The sequence below is a fragment of the Hydra vulgaris genome, chromosome 02 (genome assembly GCF_038396675.1).
Source record: "Hydra vulgaris chromosome 02, alternate assembly HydraT2T_AEP".
Taxonomy (NCBI): domain Eukaryota; kingdom Metazoa; phylum Cnidaria; class Hydrozoa; order Anthoathecata; family Hydridae; genus Hydra; species Hydra vulgaris.
This window is the reverse complement of record NC_088921.1, coordinates 47,106,105-47,124,075: the sequence shown is the minus strand read 5'-3', so window position 1 is coordinate 47,124,075 and position 17,971 is coordinate 47,106,105. Positions and strand designations below refer to the sequence as shown.

The 17,971-nt window shown below is 27.8% G+C and overlaps 3 protein-coding genes across 3 annotated transcripts in view; 2 read left to right on the top strand and 1 right to left on the bottom strand.

Moving 5' to 3' along the window:
- The window catches only part of LOC100210403 (apoptotic protease-activating factor 1), a 100,588-nt gene that overhangs the window by 61,015 nt on the left and 21,602 nt on the right, over positions 1-17,971 (bottom strand). The window contains 2 exon segments of the mRNA XM_065791134.1: positions 1,056-1,237; positions 1,995-2,220. Of these exon segments, the coding sequence (XP_065647206.1) occupies positions 1,056-1,237; positions 1,995-2,220 (408 nt within the window).
- On the top strand, positions 13,424-14,258 carry LOC136076790 (uncharacterized). Its single transcript, XM_065790242.1, has 2 exons — positions 13,424-13,672; positions 14,000-14,258. The coding sequence occupies exons 1-2, from the start codon at positions 13,509-13,511 to the stop codon at positions 14,256-14,258; spliced, it is 423 nt and encodes a 140-aa protein (XP_065646314.1). The 5' UTR covers positions 13,424-13,508.
- On the top strand, positions 14,979-17,229 carry LOC136076785 (uncharacterized). The gene is made up of 3 exons (XM_065790235.1): positions 14,979-15,603; positions 16,068-16,420; positions 16,531-17,229. The coding sequence occupies exons 1-3, from the start codon at positions 14,979-14,981 to the stop codon at positions 17,227-17,229; spliced, it is 1,677 nt and encodes a 558-aa protein (XP_065646307.1).

Genomic DNA, 17,971 nt, shown 5'->3' with positions numbered 1-17,971 from the left:
GCTGAGATAAAGATTTAGTAATCTGACAATAATGGAGCTTAGTGCAAGACAACAGCATTTTGTATCAATTCCTTACAATGATAAAAAGAAACTCATTCTCCAGAGAGTTATTTTTTAGAAACATTCTCATGGAAAATCTTTTTTTAGCGCTTTTTACATTTCAAAATAAATTTATTTAAATTTATTACATTCTGTTTTTACAAAGAGTCACTTAAGGGGGAGTTTTCATTCATAAAACCATAATTTCAAGTATTACAAGACTATAAGTTAGACCAAATATAACAGAAGAACAACAAATATTTTGACCAATCATAACTCACTAGATAGAAACATTTTAACCATAAAAAAATATTACTTTTTTATATTATTAGCTTTGCTCATGCATAATTAAAGGATGAAAATGAATGAAGGATATGGAACTTTTTAGCATTTAAATCCAAAACAAGGGGAACTTTATTAAATGTTATTAACTAAATCAACAACTAAGGTAATAATATATAAACTTATTAATAGTTAGTCTAAAGAAATTAATAATTAGTCTTTTTTTCAATGCTATCAACCCACATTGGAGTTTCTTTTGTTTCTAGCCACCACAAGTTTCAGTAAACAATCATTAATTTCATAAATATGAAACTCAAAGATAATGGCCAAAATGACTAATATTGTATAATAATGTATTGTGAAATATCAGTAATTAACTCAAAAAAAAAAACGAAATGTGAATAAGTTTAGCATGATTTTTTTTTTAATTAATTTTGATTTATAGCATATTTTTTTCAGATAAACAGCACAATAAAATATTTTTGATTACTTCTATACAGAAGCAATCAAAAATGTTTTGAATTTTTGAAGACTCAATTCAAAAAATAGGCAGAGTAGAACCTTTAAAGTACTCTACTCTACTTGATTTTTCAAAAATCCAGATTAAATATATTCTTTGTTTATTTACAGTTAAGTTAATACTTCTGTAAAAAATTTAAACATTGCATTATACAAATTTGATAATTTAATAAATATAAAACAATGCTTGAGATAAAATTAACAAAAAAACATACATCCATTCATAAAATATTCTGTCACTACTGTTGATAATTTTCTGAGCAGATGCTTTTGCTAAATTGTAAACAAACTCAGATGTTGGTCTGCACAAAGCTAATTGGATCAAATCAATTTCCAATTGAAAAACAGAAAGAATATCAGATTGAACACTGAAAAATCTCACCATATCTGTTAGATTCTAAACAAAATAAAAAAATTAAAACCATTTTTATTAGAGTTAAAAACGTATCACAACAGGAAACATAAAAACAGAAAATAAAAAACAAAAATAATAATTCATTGATAAAAAAAAAAAATTTTATTGAGCATGAGATTTGGTTGACGAGGAAATAAAGAGCAAAAGATTTTGAATCGTTGAAAAGATTTCGGAATAATTATTAGATGAAACACTTTCTCTCTCAAACATTAAACTTCTTCAAGAATTTTTAAAAAAGATTTTAAAAAAAGATTAGTTTAAACCTATTAACTTTTAGTTAAAGTTAAAGGCAAGAAAAAAAAAAAAAATGCTAATGTCTATAAATTACCCAATGCTAAATTTACTTAAAAAACAGAAGAACTTCTATCTTCAGCCCTTAAGGCTGCAATTTTTATTAAACTTAATGCGCTACTTTGATTTTTCGTTTAACTTGCAAGGGAAATTTTTGATCTTTTTTGTTTTGTTTACTAGTGAAATTTATGGACAATCATAATGCATTATAGTAGCTAGCATTAAGTTGTAATAAAAAACATTTAGGAATTATGTCTGCTAAATTACCTAAAACGATCTCTTTTTTTTTCTCTTCCCTCAATTTTAAAGAAGTAGGTTTGAAAAATAAGAAGAAAAAAAGAGAAAAAGATAATAAATCATAAACACTCTAATCACTTGTATCCCAGACCTTTGTCCCTCCCCTCCCCTCCACCATAATACTTTATAAAAATAAAATTAAAAAATTTACTCTTTTATCTTCTTCAGATTGAGCTTCCTTTAACACAAAGTAATAATCTTGTATTAAATGCGCAGGTCCAACTTTTAAAATGTTAAAAGTAAGCCAGGAAAAGTCCTGCAACAGTTCTACAGCCTTTTTGTAATTGCCTGCATGTATTAGATGATAAACAAAATACCAACAGATTTACTTATCTTCTTTTATCAATGAAAAATCATTCTTAAAAAACGACTCATACCTAAAATATAAATATATATCTTGTATTGTGGACTTGTGTCTGAACAAAACATCACTAATGACATAATTATTGTATGTATATATATATATATATAAATATATATATATATATATATATATATATATATATATATATATATATATATATATATATATATATATATATATATTTATATTTATAAAAAGAGCCCATCTGCAAAATAAACCTAAGTCACAAAAATAAAAATTTCATTCCCACTTTCAATATACTGTAAATTATCATCTGTTTAAATATTAGACCAATTCAAATTTTTTAGTCCCAGAGCGAAAATGTAAAAACAAAAAAGTGGCTCATCCAATTACTTCGCTCTGGATGCAACATGAAGATTTACGACAAAAAAAATTAACATATGGTTACTAGTTTTAGCAGACTCACTTGAGGTTATATAAAAGAACTAAAAAATTATCGGATTTCATTGAGTATCAGATTTCATTGAGTTTCATTCTTAAATTCTACATTAAATGCTTAATATTTGTTCAATGTTATTTTACACCAAATAATGCAGAATTTAATTGTAAACTGTTTATTTTATGATATTTTATTTTAACACACTTAAAAAGTTATTTACAGAAAACAAAAATTAAATCATCTTATATTCTAAAAATTGACTCATTTAATATCCCTTTGTTTGTTATTAGGCCATAAGCATTATCTCTTTGTTTGTTATTCAGATACATAATTAAATATCATCAATTGTTAATATACTTAGCATGTGTCTACAAGAAAAAGAGCAATTAAATCAAACAAATACATTGTGGATGAATGCTTTAAACCCTTAAAAAATTTCCTTTTGTAAAATTTCCTACTTTAAAGCAAGTGTTTGAAAAGTTTTTACTTAAAAGACTATAGAAAGACAGTGTTCAGAAAGACATTAGTAACTATATTGGGCTGTCTTTCTAGTATTATTAACAATTGTGCGATCTTTAAACTGCATTAATGCAATTTTTTCACCACTTTACTTTTAAAGACCATATAAGCATTACATAAAGTAAGCTCAAGTACTTTATGTAATGCTTATATTGTCAACTCCCCTCATATATAAATTGTAATCTTTGACAGCAGTAGGACAAGAAATAATCTATACACGAACAAACTTTATTTTTACGGTTTATAGTAGTTGCATCAGTACCATGGAAATTTGATATACTATGCACAGACCTATTGTCGAGCCATTTATAGACTACACCATTTCAAGAAACTCTATAATCAAAATTTCCTCTTTTCAGATCTTTGTCTCTTTTTAAATCTTTGGGAACATAATTCTTAATTGTTTGTAAAGTACCACAGCATAAAATATTTTATGATTGCAAATACTCAAGTAAAGGAACAGAAGTAAAAAAGTTATCAACATATACTTCATAATAATGACCTTGTATGCATCTAGTCATTTTGAAAATAATTTTTATCTCCTAACCAAAATTGATTGAAATGTCATCAAGAAGGTTTTGACCACTTTTACTTTAATAAACAAAGAATTTAAACAAATAACCATCCATGTCTGTCATACACCATAGTTTATACCCTCTCTTTATTAGTTTCATTGGGTTATATAGTTTGAGGGAACTTCTTCCTTTGAAAAGAATCATACTTCCATTAATATTGATTTTTTGAGAAATGTTACATAACTCTACAAATTTTTTGTTAAGTTAGTCTAAAAGCGGTCATAGTTTTAACAATTTATCAAGATTGTTATTTGGCATAGTGCTTTTATCATTGACATGGAGGTATGATAATATTTTTGAGAACCAGTCAAGAGACATTGCAAAAGAAACAAATGGTATTTCCAAATCATGCTATGCATTCTAATAGTTTTTCAATGATGGTAGTTTGTGATATCCCATTGCAAAGTTTATTCCAATAAATGCAAGTAAGTCATTTTACATAATACATGGAACTCTTTTTTGACATAGTAAAGCATATAAATTACAATGTTGTAAAATAGAATCGACTATTTCTTGGTTAAAATATTTCATGAAGAAATCAACTGGATTACTGCATTTAGCAAACTGTTCTTTTACTGGTCCTATGAAGTATAAAGTATATATTTGGTTTGTGTGTTCAAAATACATAAACAGGGCTCGAAATAAGCGCCGGACATCGGATATTGTCTGACACTTGTCCAGTAAAAAATGACATCTATCGGTCATTTTGTCCACCTCATATTTTATGTGCATTTATTTTCTAATCATTTTATTTGTTCCAAAATTATTAACAAATTCAGTATCGTATATAAACTTTATTTTTCGAACTTTTTATTTTTTAAAAAAACAAAATTGAAGTTGAGCTCACGGCTACATTAATAAAATATGTTATTTTTTTGAGTCATAATCTGGCACTGGTTTTAAGAACTAGGGTATTTTATGGGTGTGAAAAATTTTGAACTATTTATCTAAACATCTTTATCTGTGTGTAGTCTCAGTAACCTAACTACAGAAAGGTCAGTGTAAGCAACATTTAACGTCCCTCAAGCAACTCGGCCCATGGTCGTTTAGGATGTATTTAAAGCAAACTTCAAGATGTATTTAAAGAGGCTTTTTTTTACTCTTTTTAGTAAAAGTTATTGTTCCAGAGAAATAGAAATTGGGCACCTGGACCAGTATGCCTACTGGTCAAAAATATTTTGCTACGATATTGTGTAATATACGTATAACCCGAGCTGTAGCTAAACAATGATTTATACGTAGATTAAGAAATAAGATTTGTGGTGATTGGAGCCTGGAAAAAAATACCCTAAAACATTTACCATCCTTACCCCAAATGTGAGGGCAACAAATGAGTAACTTTTATTTTTTATTTTATTACACTAAATTTAAGTCGACAGGTTTTAAAATTCAAAATTCAAAGGTTATGATTATATAAAGTTTACACCCAAACTGAATAAGGTGACTATTTCAACATTTTCATAAATATTCTAATGTGATATAAATAAGAACATACTTAAGTTTGGCACTTAAGTATGTTTTATTTACGAAAGGTATATTTATTAACCAAAATCATTAGTTTTTCATAATTATATTAATATATCTCAGAATTTATGCGAGTAGACATCATTATATTATTGGTTACCATAAAGTCTTTAAATGAGTTTAATATGCTTTTTAATAACACATTAAATGACTTCATTTGTACGTAACTATTAATATATGATTAGTTAAAGATGTTGTTGGTTAAGTAATTCTAATCGGTTTGGTGAAAAAAAGAATCGCCGCATTTTAAAATTATGAAACCTTTTTACATTGCTTCTAACATGGTATAATACCACGCAATACTTGTATTTAAATCAACTTAGAACTAAATCTTGCATTTTGTTTTATTTATATTTTCATGGATAACATTTTTTTAAACCATTTTATTTATATGTTAAAAAAATAAAATTATTCAAAATTTCTATTATTTATGCAATACTTCTCCTGTTTTAGTATGTTATTTTAGAAAAAAGATTTCACTTTTTCTAAAATAACTTACTATAACAGAGAATTTGGTTGGTTTTTTATGTATATTCCCAAAAAATACAAAACTATAATTGTCAACTAAAATAAACATATTAAACTCAAACATCAGAAAAACACACAATCATCAGTTTTTAATGACTTTATTATGTACGGATATTTAGGGGCTTGATTATAAGACTATTTTTGTCTTCTTCTTGCCACGCCATTTGTATATTTTACAAAAGAAAAGTAATTATTTTTAACGGCAAATTTAGAAAAATTAAAAATTATAAATATTAAAAATCAGCCCCTGCATTAAAGAATGTCTTTATGTAATAAATAAAAACAATAATCAATGACCAAATTAAATTAAAAAAAAACTAATTTGATATTGTTTGAAAAATACAAATGATCTTGTAGACTAAAGTCACTTTTAAAAACTTAATTTTCTTCCTTATTCTTCGACAAACTTTAACAATGAAGTCCGCGTCATTTGATTACTTATTCACGAAAAGAGTTAAATTAACTTTCGCTATGAACTTTTGAATAAGGAACAGAATTTGATTGCCAGATGAACTTACAACTTAATTAAAGATAGTATTTTAAATCCCCTAAATAATTGGGGAGGTTGCTCAAAACTTATACGTTGCCTCAAAACTTATAGGTTGCTCAAAACTTATACAAATACTTATAAAACTTATACTTATAACACTAAGAGATTATTGCATGACATTAAAGACTTGTTAATGAACTTAAATTTAGTTCAAATTATTAAAAAAAATGTAGATATAAATGTTATAAACTCATTGCTCTCACACTAATGGCATGCAAGGGAAGTTAATATTTTAGGGGTTTATTGTTAACAGACTTCAATTGTTGCAATACTTTTGAAAAGCTTTACATAAACATGAATATATAAATGTTTGGACTTTGCTCCATGTCGTTACATAAAGTTAAATTCTCAATCAAAAACTAAAAGCTTGCTACGGGCCTGATTTTAAATATGTTATTGGAATCTGATTGTTTAAATATTGTGATTTACACTTTGTTAACTTTTTAACTTTAAATTTTTGAAAATTTTAAGTAAAAAAAGTAACAAAAATTTACTGAAAAAAAAAACTTGATATTATTTTATTTACATGATGAAATAACATCAAGAAACTTTTCTTCACAATCAACCATATAATTTTAAATTTGAAAGTGTGCTTTTTTGAACCACTCTGCTAAACTCGCTATATTAAATAAATTAAAATAAGCTGCTGTTGTGATTATGAAAGTTGAAAATTTCTTATAAATTAATTATTTTTACATTTTTATTTTTTGCAATTTTATTCTAAGTTTTTTAATTTGATTTAATAATTTGGCTTCTTTTACTCAGCGTGGTTGTTGTTGAAATCTAACCAAAATGAAAATTATTTCTGGAAATGAAATAATTAAAACATAATGAAAATTATTTCTGGAACTGGAATAATTGCTGTCTGGAAAAGACTAATTGAAATTAGTTAATTCCAGACAATAGCTATTAATAAATAAACAACAAAAAAAAATTAACATTCATTTCTGTTAGAGTGGTTGTTACGACCAGAGTCGACCAGGGCCATTCCAAGCAGGGAATATCCCCTCTCCCCAAGCAGTTATATATGCATTTGAGTTAGCACATTTGTACATTTAGCATTTCAGTTGGCAAATTTTGAAGTATAGTTGGCAAATGTCAAATATTGAGGACCTTATTTGTGTGTGTCTCTAGTTGGCAAAAAACACATACTAAAACCACCCATGAGAGATCTATTCGGGATGGCCCTGATAACAACCACAAAACAACCACGCTGAATAAGAGAAGGGAAAAGCAGCAGCATAGTTACGAATAGGCCCAGCTCCGTTACGGTAAACTTTTATCAGGGCCTCTAACCTATTTCCTCTCAACAAAAAAATAATACTAAAACAAATAAATCAAAAATAAGTAAAATCAGGAAAAAAAAGAGTGGAGTTCTCCAGTTGCCTCTGAAAATAATTTCAAGATGTACTTATATTAAATATACACAAATGCTGGAAGTGTCAGAGTTTGAGTTAGTCTAGAAGGTAGGGAAAAATCAATCGCAATATTCCAGGACAACTGATAGCCTACAATCAATTTGTGAACTAATAATTGAAAAAAACTTAAAAGTTTATTCTAATGCACTATTTTAATTGAATAAGATTTTATATTTCTAATAATCCTTGTGCGGGTTGGACACCAACGCAACAAAAAGGAGGTTATTAGGATGCCCACAACCTATAGTAGAAGATTGAACAGCTTTCCTTACCATCTTTTTTCAAATAGATTATATATGATAAAACGCAATAAAAGATTATATCTGATAAACACTCTTTTATTCATATAAATTATATCATATAGTTTATAATTTTTTGAAAATTGTTTTAGCAGTTGATGACCTTGGGATACAAAAAAAATTTTATATTGCATCATATTACCATAATAAAATACTTGATTGAAAAGACCAATACAAAAAAAAAAACTGAAAAAAAGTGGACTCTAACGAACAGTGACTTATTCAAGGTTTATACATGCATGAATTTATACATGTATGCGGTAGTGGTGTAGTGGTAGTGCGCTCGCTTCATAAGCGAGAGGTTCCGAGTTCGATCCCCACCACGTTCCTGGTAGTACCGCGCTCAACTTGTTTCTCCGCGCAGCGGCCTTGTTCGTCAAGGTTCGTGTTTCGGAGTTATAGAGTTGAGAGAGGGTTATAACCACAATTAAGTAGCCTCCTCATCTGTAGTAGCCTTTGGGCCTTGGGGAGGTGAAATAACAAAACAAAAAAAAAAAGAATTACCCATAGCTTAGAAATTATGCCCCCTTCCCCCACCCACCCCCTTCTACCAACAAATTTTCATTATGGCCACTAACCTATTTCTGCTCAACAAAAAAAGAAATAAAAAATCAATGATTATTTAGCAGCCCCTATGTGGCAGGGAGGATGTCACTACACCACTGGTATACCCGCATGTTGACTATATTTGCCCCTAATTGTAATAGAACTAACCTATATGATATACGTGAAAAAATATCCTTTCCCTATGACCTAACAAAAACACTGTCCACACCCAGAAGTGCCCTCAAACAGGCAATGGATTTGAATACGCTACCTATCTCAAAATTTATGTTAAATCAACATGAAATGACTGTTCTTTGAGAAAGTAAATAATACAATTTACATTTTACTTACAAAGTAAAGTATAAAATTTCAAAGAAAAAATTTGCTTTTATTTGTAATTGTAAATAACAATTTTTTTCAAATTAGCAAGCTGTTTTTGCTAATTAGTTATTTTTACACGTAAAAGTAATTTGTTGTTATGATGTAGTTTTATTTACTTTGTAAAGTAAGTGTTATGTTTTTTAAATATTATATTTACGTAACTTTAATTCATATATAACTTTTTTTACATTTAAAAAGTAAATTACATTTTGATGTAAATTTTTTACATAATTATAACCAAAATTACTTTTCAAATTACTTTACACGACTTACCATTAAAAGTAAGTTACATTTACAAGTAAAAGTAAAAATGCAAATAACTTTTACTTGTAAATGTAAATTATTTTTTCAAGTAACAGTTACTCATTTGAAAAACTTAACTTAAGTAATTAAGTTTTACATGTTATATAATTTATGTAAAAAAAACAAATTACTTTTAAATGTAAGTAAATTATACATTTTTGTATGATTTATGTAAAGTAATTTATGCTTAAAACTAATTTGCGTTTTTACATCAAAACAAGTAAAAGTGCCATTCCTAGACAGGAGTTAATACAGGAGTTAAAAGTGGAACAGATAAGCTCCATAAGCCCACAAAGCGTTAAAGCATTTACTCAAATACTCAATTCAAACTTAAAATTATATTTAACATCAGTGGAAAGAGATAAAAAAAGTTTTATAGAATTTTTCCATTTTCAGTATAAAAACTAACAGGAGTGTATTTCTAAGCTAGCTCCTGAAACACCTTCTGAAGCCAAAATAAATAAAAAAGAGTTATTCAAGAATGTCTCAGTTCAAAGAAAACTAGGAAACTGGATTATTCTGAAATGAAAAGCAACTTTTTGAAGACACAAAGAAGAAAACCCTTAAGTATCTGGAGAAATCAGACGCTGAAATGTCTGAATCATTTCTAAGTTCACAATTAGTAATGATTCAGAAAGTGTGACAGGTAATTAAAGTTCTTTTGTCGTCAATTCAATGCTTCATTAAACATTGCTCATAAACTATTTGGTTGGTTTTCAATACACTTTAATTTATGCTGTAAGCAAAGTGTTATAGAAAACATTATTCCTGAAATTGCAACTGATATTGGCAAAAACTAATTACGAAGCCCTTTTAAATTACCTGCTGTCAGCTGAGATCTCTATTCTATTTTGAAATTATCAAGACAATTTATTTATAAATGAAGCTATAAAAATGAATCTACTTTTAACTTCTTCTATGCTTGATCAACAGAATCACATGCTAGACAGCAACTTAAACATTTGTATTTTTCAAAAAAAGTAGTCTTTGTAAATTGTATTTCTTACTTTTTTTTCTTTGCTTTTGTCAATAACTTCACTCATACAACTGTCATCATTTGATGGCAATGGAACATATTTGTCATCTTCCTAAATTGACGTTTTCCAGAGATTTTACATTTTTAAAATTATGCATTATATACTTAGTTTTTCATGTCAGTCAAAAATTCGTTGATTTCAGTCGATTGTTTTAGTTACAACACATTTTTATATTTTATATTTTTTATATGAATACATTTTTAATTTTGTTTGGACACGGTTTATTGTTTATTTATTATCCATTCATTTAGTAATTTTATACTTTATTGCAAAACTTTATATTTTGTCATTATGTTTTAATATTGTAATTGTTACTGTCGTTTACTTTTTTATTCATTGATATTTATTTATGCATTTTTAAAAACATGTTTTTAAAGCAATGCAACTAGTCACAAAACTTCTCTGTAATGTAATCACAAAACTTCTCTGTAATGTAAGCAATTATTATATAAATCAACACACACAAAACATATACATAATCAAACTTGAACAAGATTTTGTTATCTTGCTTCCTAATGAACTATAAACAAGGAAGAGTTGTATAATAACAGAAGGAAGTTATATATAGTAATGAACCTAAACAAGGAAGAGCTAGTAAATGATTCTCCACTCATTCCAGCTCCTCATGGTTTAGATCATGGCAGGAATCGAACAGAGTGTCAGATACCTAATACTTTATTTTTTTCCTAAAATTTGTCAATTTGGAAGAAAATGCATTAAATTATGAAAATCATAAATAGAATACAAAAATATTTGTTTCTAATATATTTTTTTTGTTTTTAAAATATTTTTTTTTCAAAAACTATTATTACAATAAGACTAGCTACCAATACTGCTTGAACTGGAAAAAAATAACTTTGCATTTTGGCTGCTTCAAGCAGTAGTGAACGATCGTTTCCTCAGGGTAAACATAATCGGTGCCAAAAAAACCAACATAGATCCTACAACCTCTACAAAGCTGACTTTAATCAAAGTAGACTACTCTATGGTGATGCATAAAATAAACATGAAACTATAAAAGATAACAGATAAAAGACAAAAAAATAAAGGATAAAAAAGAAAAAGCAGAAAATATAATAAAGATTTTTAGATAAAGATTTTGATATTTATTGATAACAAATTTTCTTATATGTGAGAATTTACTTTTAAATTAATAATTAAACATTAAATTATTATATAAATATTAAATAAATTTGATGCTTTGATTACTGATTCAAATATAAATATTTAAATATAACTTAAAGATCAGAATAGATTTGCATCATCTTCAAATAATATTGTGTCGAATTCAATAATTCATTCCTTAATCATTAATATAAACTTAAAATTTATAAAACTTACAAAAGGAGTTAATTTTATATACATATATATATATATATATATATATATATATATATATATATATATATATATATATATATATATATATATATATATATATATATATATATATATATATATATGTATTTATATATATATATATATATGTATTTAATATATATATATATATATATATATATATACATATATATATATATATATATATATATATATATATATATATATACATATATATATATATATATATATATATATATATATATATATATATATACATATATATATATATATATATATATATATATATATATATATATATATATATATATATATATATATATATATACATATATATATACAACCCGTAGATGTTGTCCGAAAGTTTTTTCCATATTTTGTTGACAAAAAGTAAAAATTAAAATGCAAGACCGGAATTATTTTTTTTTGTTAATTGATAGACTGCCTGCCTTAACCAAACCCTCAGTTGATGTAGCAACACTCCCTTGCGGGTCAGGCTAAAAGATAGTAGATGTAGCAGCACTCCGTTGCGAGTCAGGCTATTTGTCAGTCGATGTAGCAGCACTCCTTTGCGAGTCAGGCTATTTGTCAGTCAATGTAGCAGCACTCCCTTGCGAGTCAGGCTATAAGATAGTCGATGTAGCAACACTCCGCGCATGATTTACAGTAAAAAAAACAAAAAAAAAAACATTTTATTAAAAATATTAAAAATAAAAACATTTTATTAAAAAAAATAAAAATAAAAACATTGTTTCTATTGTTAAAAACATTCAGAATGTTTTTAAAACATTCTGGTCAATTAAATTTGCGTTTTTGTGGTTTTTTTAAAAAACGATTTATTTGTAATTAAATTAATGGTTTTTACTTTCGTCCAACACGCAAATGTTGGACGAAAGTCAAAAGTAATTAAAAGTGACGTATGTGTTGGCGTAAGAATCACTTTTTTCCTTCCGTTCTTTCCAAAGACAACAAACTATAGATCTATATATATATATTTATTTATATATATATACATTTATATATATATATATATATATATATATATATATTTATATATATATATATATATATATATATATATATATATATATATATATATATATATATATATATATATACATATAATATTAGGTCAGAATGAAAAAAATTTCTTAAATCATAGTCTGTATTTTTGTATCCAAATGCTGGTCCCTACAGTTAAGGACTGAAGTTCCCGAAAAACGGTTCTTCGGTTCTTCGGTATTTTTCGGGGAATCGAAAGGAATCGAAGGTTTCGGTTCTTTATCAGAATAGGAATCGAAAAGAACCGAAGTTATCGGTTCCTTATAAAAAAAGGAATCGCAAAGAACCAAAGTTATCGGTTCTTTATCAGAATAGGAATCGAAAAGAACCGTAAATTGATTACTCACCTTTTTTTTAATAATATACTTCCGTTATAATCAATATTTTCGATTCTTTTCAATATTTTCAATTATTTTGGTAATTTCGATTCTTTGTAATAAAAACGGTAAATTTCAATTATTAATTAAAAAATCGTTTTTATTGTAAAGAATCGTTTTTATTACAAATACGTTTTAATAATGGCGTGCGAAATTAAATTCAAATTCATTCAAATTTAATTTACCTCCCCTAAGGGATTAATTAAAAAATCGTTTTTATTGTAAAGAATCGTTTTTATTACAAATACGTTTTAATAATGACGTGCGAAATTAAATTCAAATTCATTCAAATTTAATTTCCCTCCCCGAAGGGATTCCCCTTTACCAGTATAAATAGTGGGGTTTTGTGAAAATCTAATCAGTTACAATTTATTGTTTCACAAACAACTCTTACAAACAACAACAACATTACAATTTACAACAATGTCTCAAGTTAATAATGCAATTTGGAATTACTTTACCAAACTACCAGAAGTGACAGTGAATTCTGTCACCAAAAAGAAAACTTATAAATCAAGTTGTAATCAATGTCAAGCAGTGTTAACTTGCTGCCATGGAAGTACATCAGGAATGAGTAAACATTTAGGGTAAGTAATGTTTTTTCAATTTTTTCGGTAATTTCGATTCTTTTTAATATTTTCAGAATTTTTGCAATTTAAGTTAATATTAAGTAAAGATTTACTTTATAAAAAAATAAAAAAATAACAATAGTTCTGAATAATTAAATAAACATAAGCACTGATTATTATTTATTATACAGTAACAGCTAACAGTAATACTAGACATTTAATTTAATGTAGCGCCATCTATAGGAGTTATTTCAATTTTTTCGATTCTTTTCAATATTTTCAATTATTTCGGTAATTTCGATTCCTATCCCTATAATTATTTAATTTAAATCTTTTTTTATACAGATCTCAGCATCCCATTCAAGCCAAAGCTTATCTTAAGGCAAAGAATGACAAGGTAGTGCAACTGGCTGCTGACAGGGAGGAAGTTGAAAAGGAGCTTGATAGATCTTCAAGTTTGAGAGGTTTCTTTCCAGCCACAACCACTAGTAAAAAAAGGGTGGATAACCTTAGTAAAAAGTCTACACCATCCAGTCAGCAAGGTGGTCATGAAAAACTTCAAGTAACTCTGGATGAGTATGTTAAGATGAGAAAAATATTGTAATTTTTTAGTAGCTTAAATAATCGTTTTTATAACATTTTACCGTTTTTATTTGTAAATATTCGAATCAAAATCAAGCCCATATTGGTAAATTAAGAAAAAATATTTCTTCAAAAAAAACTCGGATCTTTTGGGCGCCGTTTGGGCCATGCAGAAAATTTTTTTTTTCTCAATTTACCAATTCGGGCTTGATTTTGATGAAACTAATGTTAGAAATCTATTTTTATATTCAATTAGAAACTTTTGAGCCCTTTTCCAAATTTATAATATACTTTAAAGTTTAATAACTCTGTAAATTAATAAAAAGTTAAATTTTCACACTAGACAACAATTTAATGATTCCAAATTAATGTCCTTTTTGCTCTAAACTCAATATTAACAAAGTTATTGAGGTTTAAAGTTTTTGATTTGACCTGTCACCTAACACGTGCATGTAGATTTAGTAAACACGTGTTTTTCAAACATTTCAAAACTTTAAAGGCTTTTAACTTTAAACTTCTTTGTTTTAATAGATAGAGTGATTAGCACTGTCTCTAGAAACTGCAACAACTTACCCATATATATTAGGTTGTCAGGTCTTGTTTAACGTAATTTCGATTCCTTGCGGTAATTTCGATTCCTTTCGATATTTTACATTTTTTTTTTTTATTTCAGATAACTAAATGGGATTCACAAAGCAGTTGTCAGCTTGATTTTGATACAGTTCTCACTCTGGCCTGCATCATGTCAAATCTTTCTTTCAATATTGTGGAAACTCCAGGAATGAAGTTGCTCTTGAACTATTTGGCACCAAAAGCAATCATAAAAACACCAAAAACACTTGCTACAACAAAGCTTGACATGATTCATCATAATGTTGAAAAGGCAATAACCAATCAACTTGAGGAAGAAGTACGAGAATGTGAAAGTGTAGCTTTTACATCAGATGGTTGGACTGCAAAAAATGGTGATCCTTTTGAATCTCTCACACTCCATTACATCAACAGTGATTTTGAGTTGAAAAAGTACAGTTTGGACTGCCAGGCTCAATTAAATAGGAAAACAGGTCCTTTACTTGCCAAAGGATTAGACACTATGATTTCAAAATATGAAGTCTTGGCAAGGCCTGACCTAGAAAGAACATGTGTGACTAATGGTGCAGCTAACATGAAGGCAGCTGTCAGTTTATCAACTTTATTGGACAAGCAATTGGTGTGTGTTGATCACATGTTGAACAATTGTTTGAAAGACACATTAGAAAATGGTGAGGTTAAGGTAATTGTTGATAAGTGCAAGAGACTTGCTCAAAGGACACATCAAAGCACTAAGGATTGGTATGAAATCAAACAAGAATGTGAATCTCTAGGGTGTAATCTAATCAAGGCAATCCAACCAGTGTAAACAAGATGGAATTCAAATGCAATGCTGTTCAAGTCAGTGTTAAGAAATGAGCAAGGTTTGAAGTCTGTCAGAGATAACAGCCTGAATGCAAACTTGACAATACTTATACCAAGTGATGAAGATTTTCAAGTAATTGCAGAACTTCATCTTTTCTTGGCAAAATGTCAAGAATACTAAGAGATTTGGTCCTCAGATAAAACACCTACAGTTCACAAGATCCAGCAACACCTCTTTTCATTGATTACTATGTGCCATAGGACAGTTACACAAAATAATTCAGGTCAAAAATATTTTTTTGTGATTCTTTCGATTCTTACTAATAATTTCGATAATTATCAACAAATTTTGATTCTTTCGATTCTTTCGATTCTTTCGAATAATTATCAACAAATTATGCAATTTTGAATATTTATATATTTTTTTCTTTTCCAGGTTCAAGAATTGCTAAAGATGCAATGACCAGGTTTATAGAATACTTGGAAACTAGGATTCCAGATAAAGGCACTGAAGTTAATGACTATAATCTTGCAAGTGTGTTTGATCCATTTCATAGAGGTTATTCTATCACATTAATCAAGGGCAACAAAGATCATTTAGATGGAATAATAGACCAACTGATAGACAATCATCCAACTACCAGAGAATACAATGAGGCTTATGAGGCTTCATTACCTTCTGCACAGCCAAACTTAGATGAAGATATGGATGATTTTGAGAGAATGGCCATTGAAAATGATGGAAATGATGCACCAACTTTGGCAGGACCATCAGAGCCTCCTCTAAAGGTAGATATTCATTTTTATTAATAATAATTTCGATTCTTATAAATATTTCCGATACTTATAAATATTTTTTCGATTCTTTGCGGTAAATTCAAATTCAAATTTTTTTTTAGATGGAATTTAAGAGGTACTTGTCTATGCAAAAGCCAGCTAAGGATGTGAAGGTTTTGGAATGGTGGAAGGTCAATCAAAAGGAACTGCCATTACTAGCTGCTATGGCAAGGAAGTACTTGTGTCCACCAGTGACTTCATGCTCTTCAGAAAGGCTATTTTCATTAGGAGGAAATATTATTAGTGATAAAAGACAAAATATGAAGCCAGAGACCCTTCAAAAAATAATGTTCATAAAAGAAAACTTTCCACTAGTCAAATCAAAAATAAGGTCCTGGGACAAAAAATGCCCTGGTGAACCAGGCTATCAGTCTCAACCTCTACCATCCACCTCTCAAGATCAACCTCTACCATCCACCTCTCAAGATCAACCTCTACCATCAACTTCACAGACTCAACCTCAACCATCTCCATCTACACAAACCCAATCAACCAAACAGACAAAAATGAAAAGTTTTTTGAAACCAAATGAATCACAGTCTCAAAGTCTACTACAAAGAGCTAAAAAAAGGAAACTTGTACTTGAATCACCAATGAAAAAATCACCAATGAAAAAAAACCCTATAAATGATGCATCTAAAGATTTATTTAATACTGAAGCTAGTGATAGTTCTACTAGCGTAGCTTATAGCAGTGCTAGTAGTAGTCGCAAGGGCAGCAAGGACAGTGTCACTGATCTCACTGATAGTGATTTAGAATAACTGTATTTTTCAACTGTATTTCAACTGTATTTTTGAAAATAAAAATTAAAAAAATTCAAGTTTTTCAATTCTTAGTAACAATTTCGATTCTTTGTAGCATTTTCGATTTTTTGCGATATTTCCCGCTAAGAACCAAAATTGGAACCAAAATTTACGGTAATTTCGATTATTGCTTAAAATTAGGAATCGAAAAGAACCGAAGTTATCGGTTCTTTATCAGAATCGGAATCGAAATTTACCGTAATTTCGATTCTTTCTTAAAATAAGGAATCGAAATTTACCGAAATTTCGAATCTTGCCTAAAATAAGGAATCGAAAAGAACCGAAGTTATTGGTTCCTTATCAAATTAGGAACCAAAATTTACCGAAGGAACCGTTTTTCGGTAATTCCAGTCTCTACCTACAGTGTACTGTAGAAACCTGTATAAATCAAGTATATGTCAAGAGAAAGTTTGGCTTTGGGCAAGTACTATGTATAAATGATATTTATTATAAATATTCTATTTTTTTGACTTGAAAAGTGTCTGTATTAAAGTCAGTATTTTAAAAATTAAAATGAGCAGAATATATTAGTAAAATGCTGACCCAAATCCCCAGTAGTAACTATTTTTAAACAAATCTGCACTTGTGATGTGCTTGAAATATCACTAATTAAATCATATGTAAGTAGACATGTTCAAACAATGTGTGAAGAGAGAGGCTTCAGTATATATATCGACTGCGAGTTTAGGTTTAAACAGAT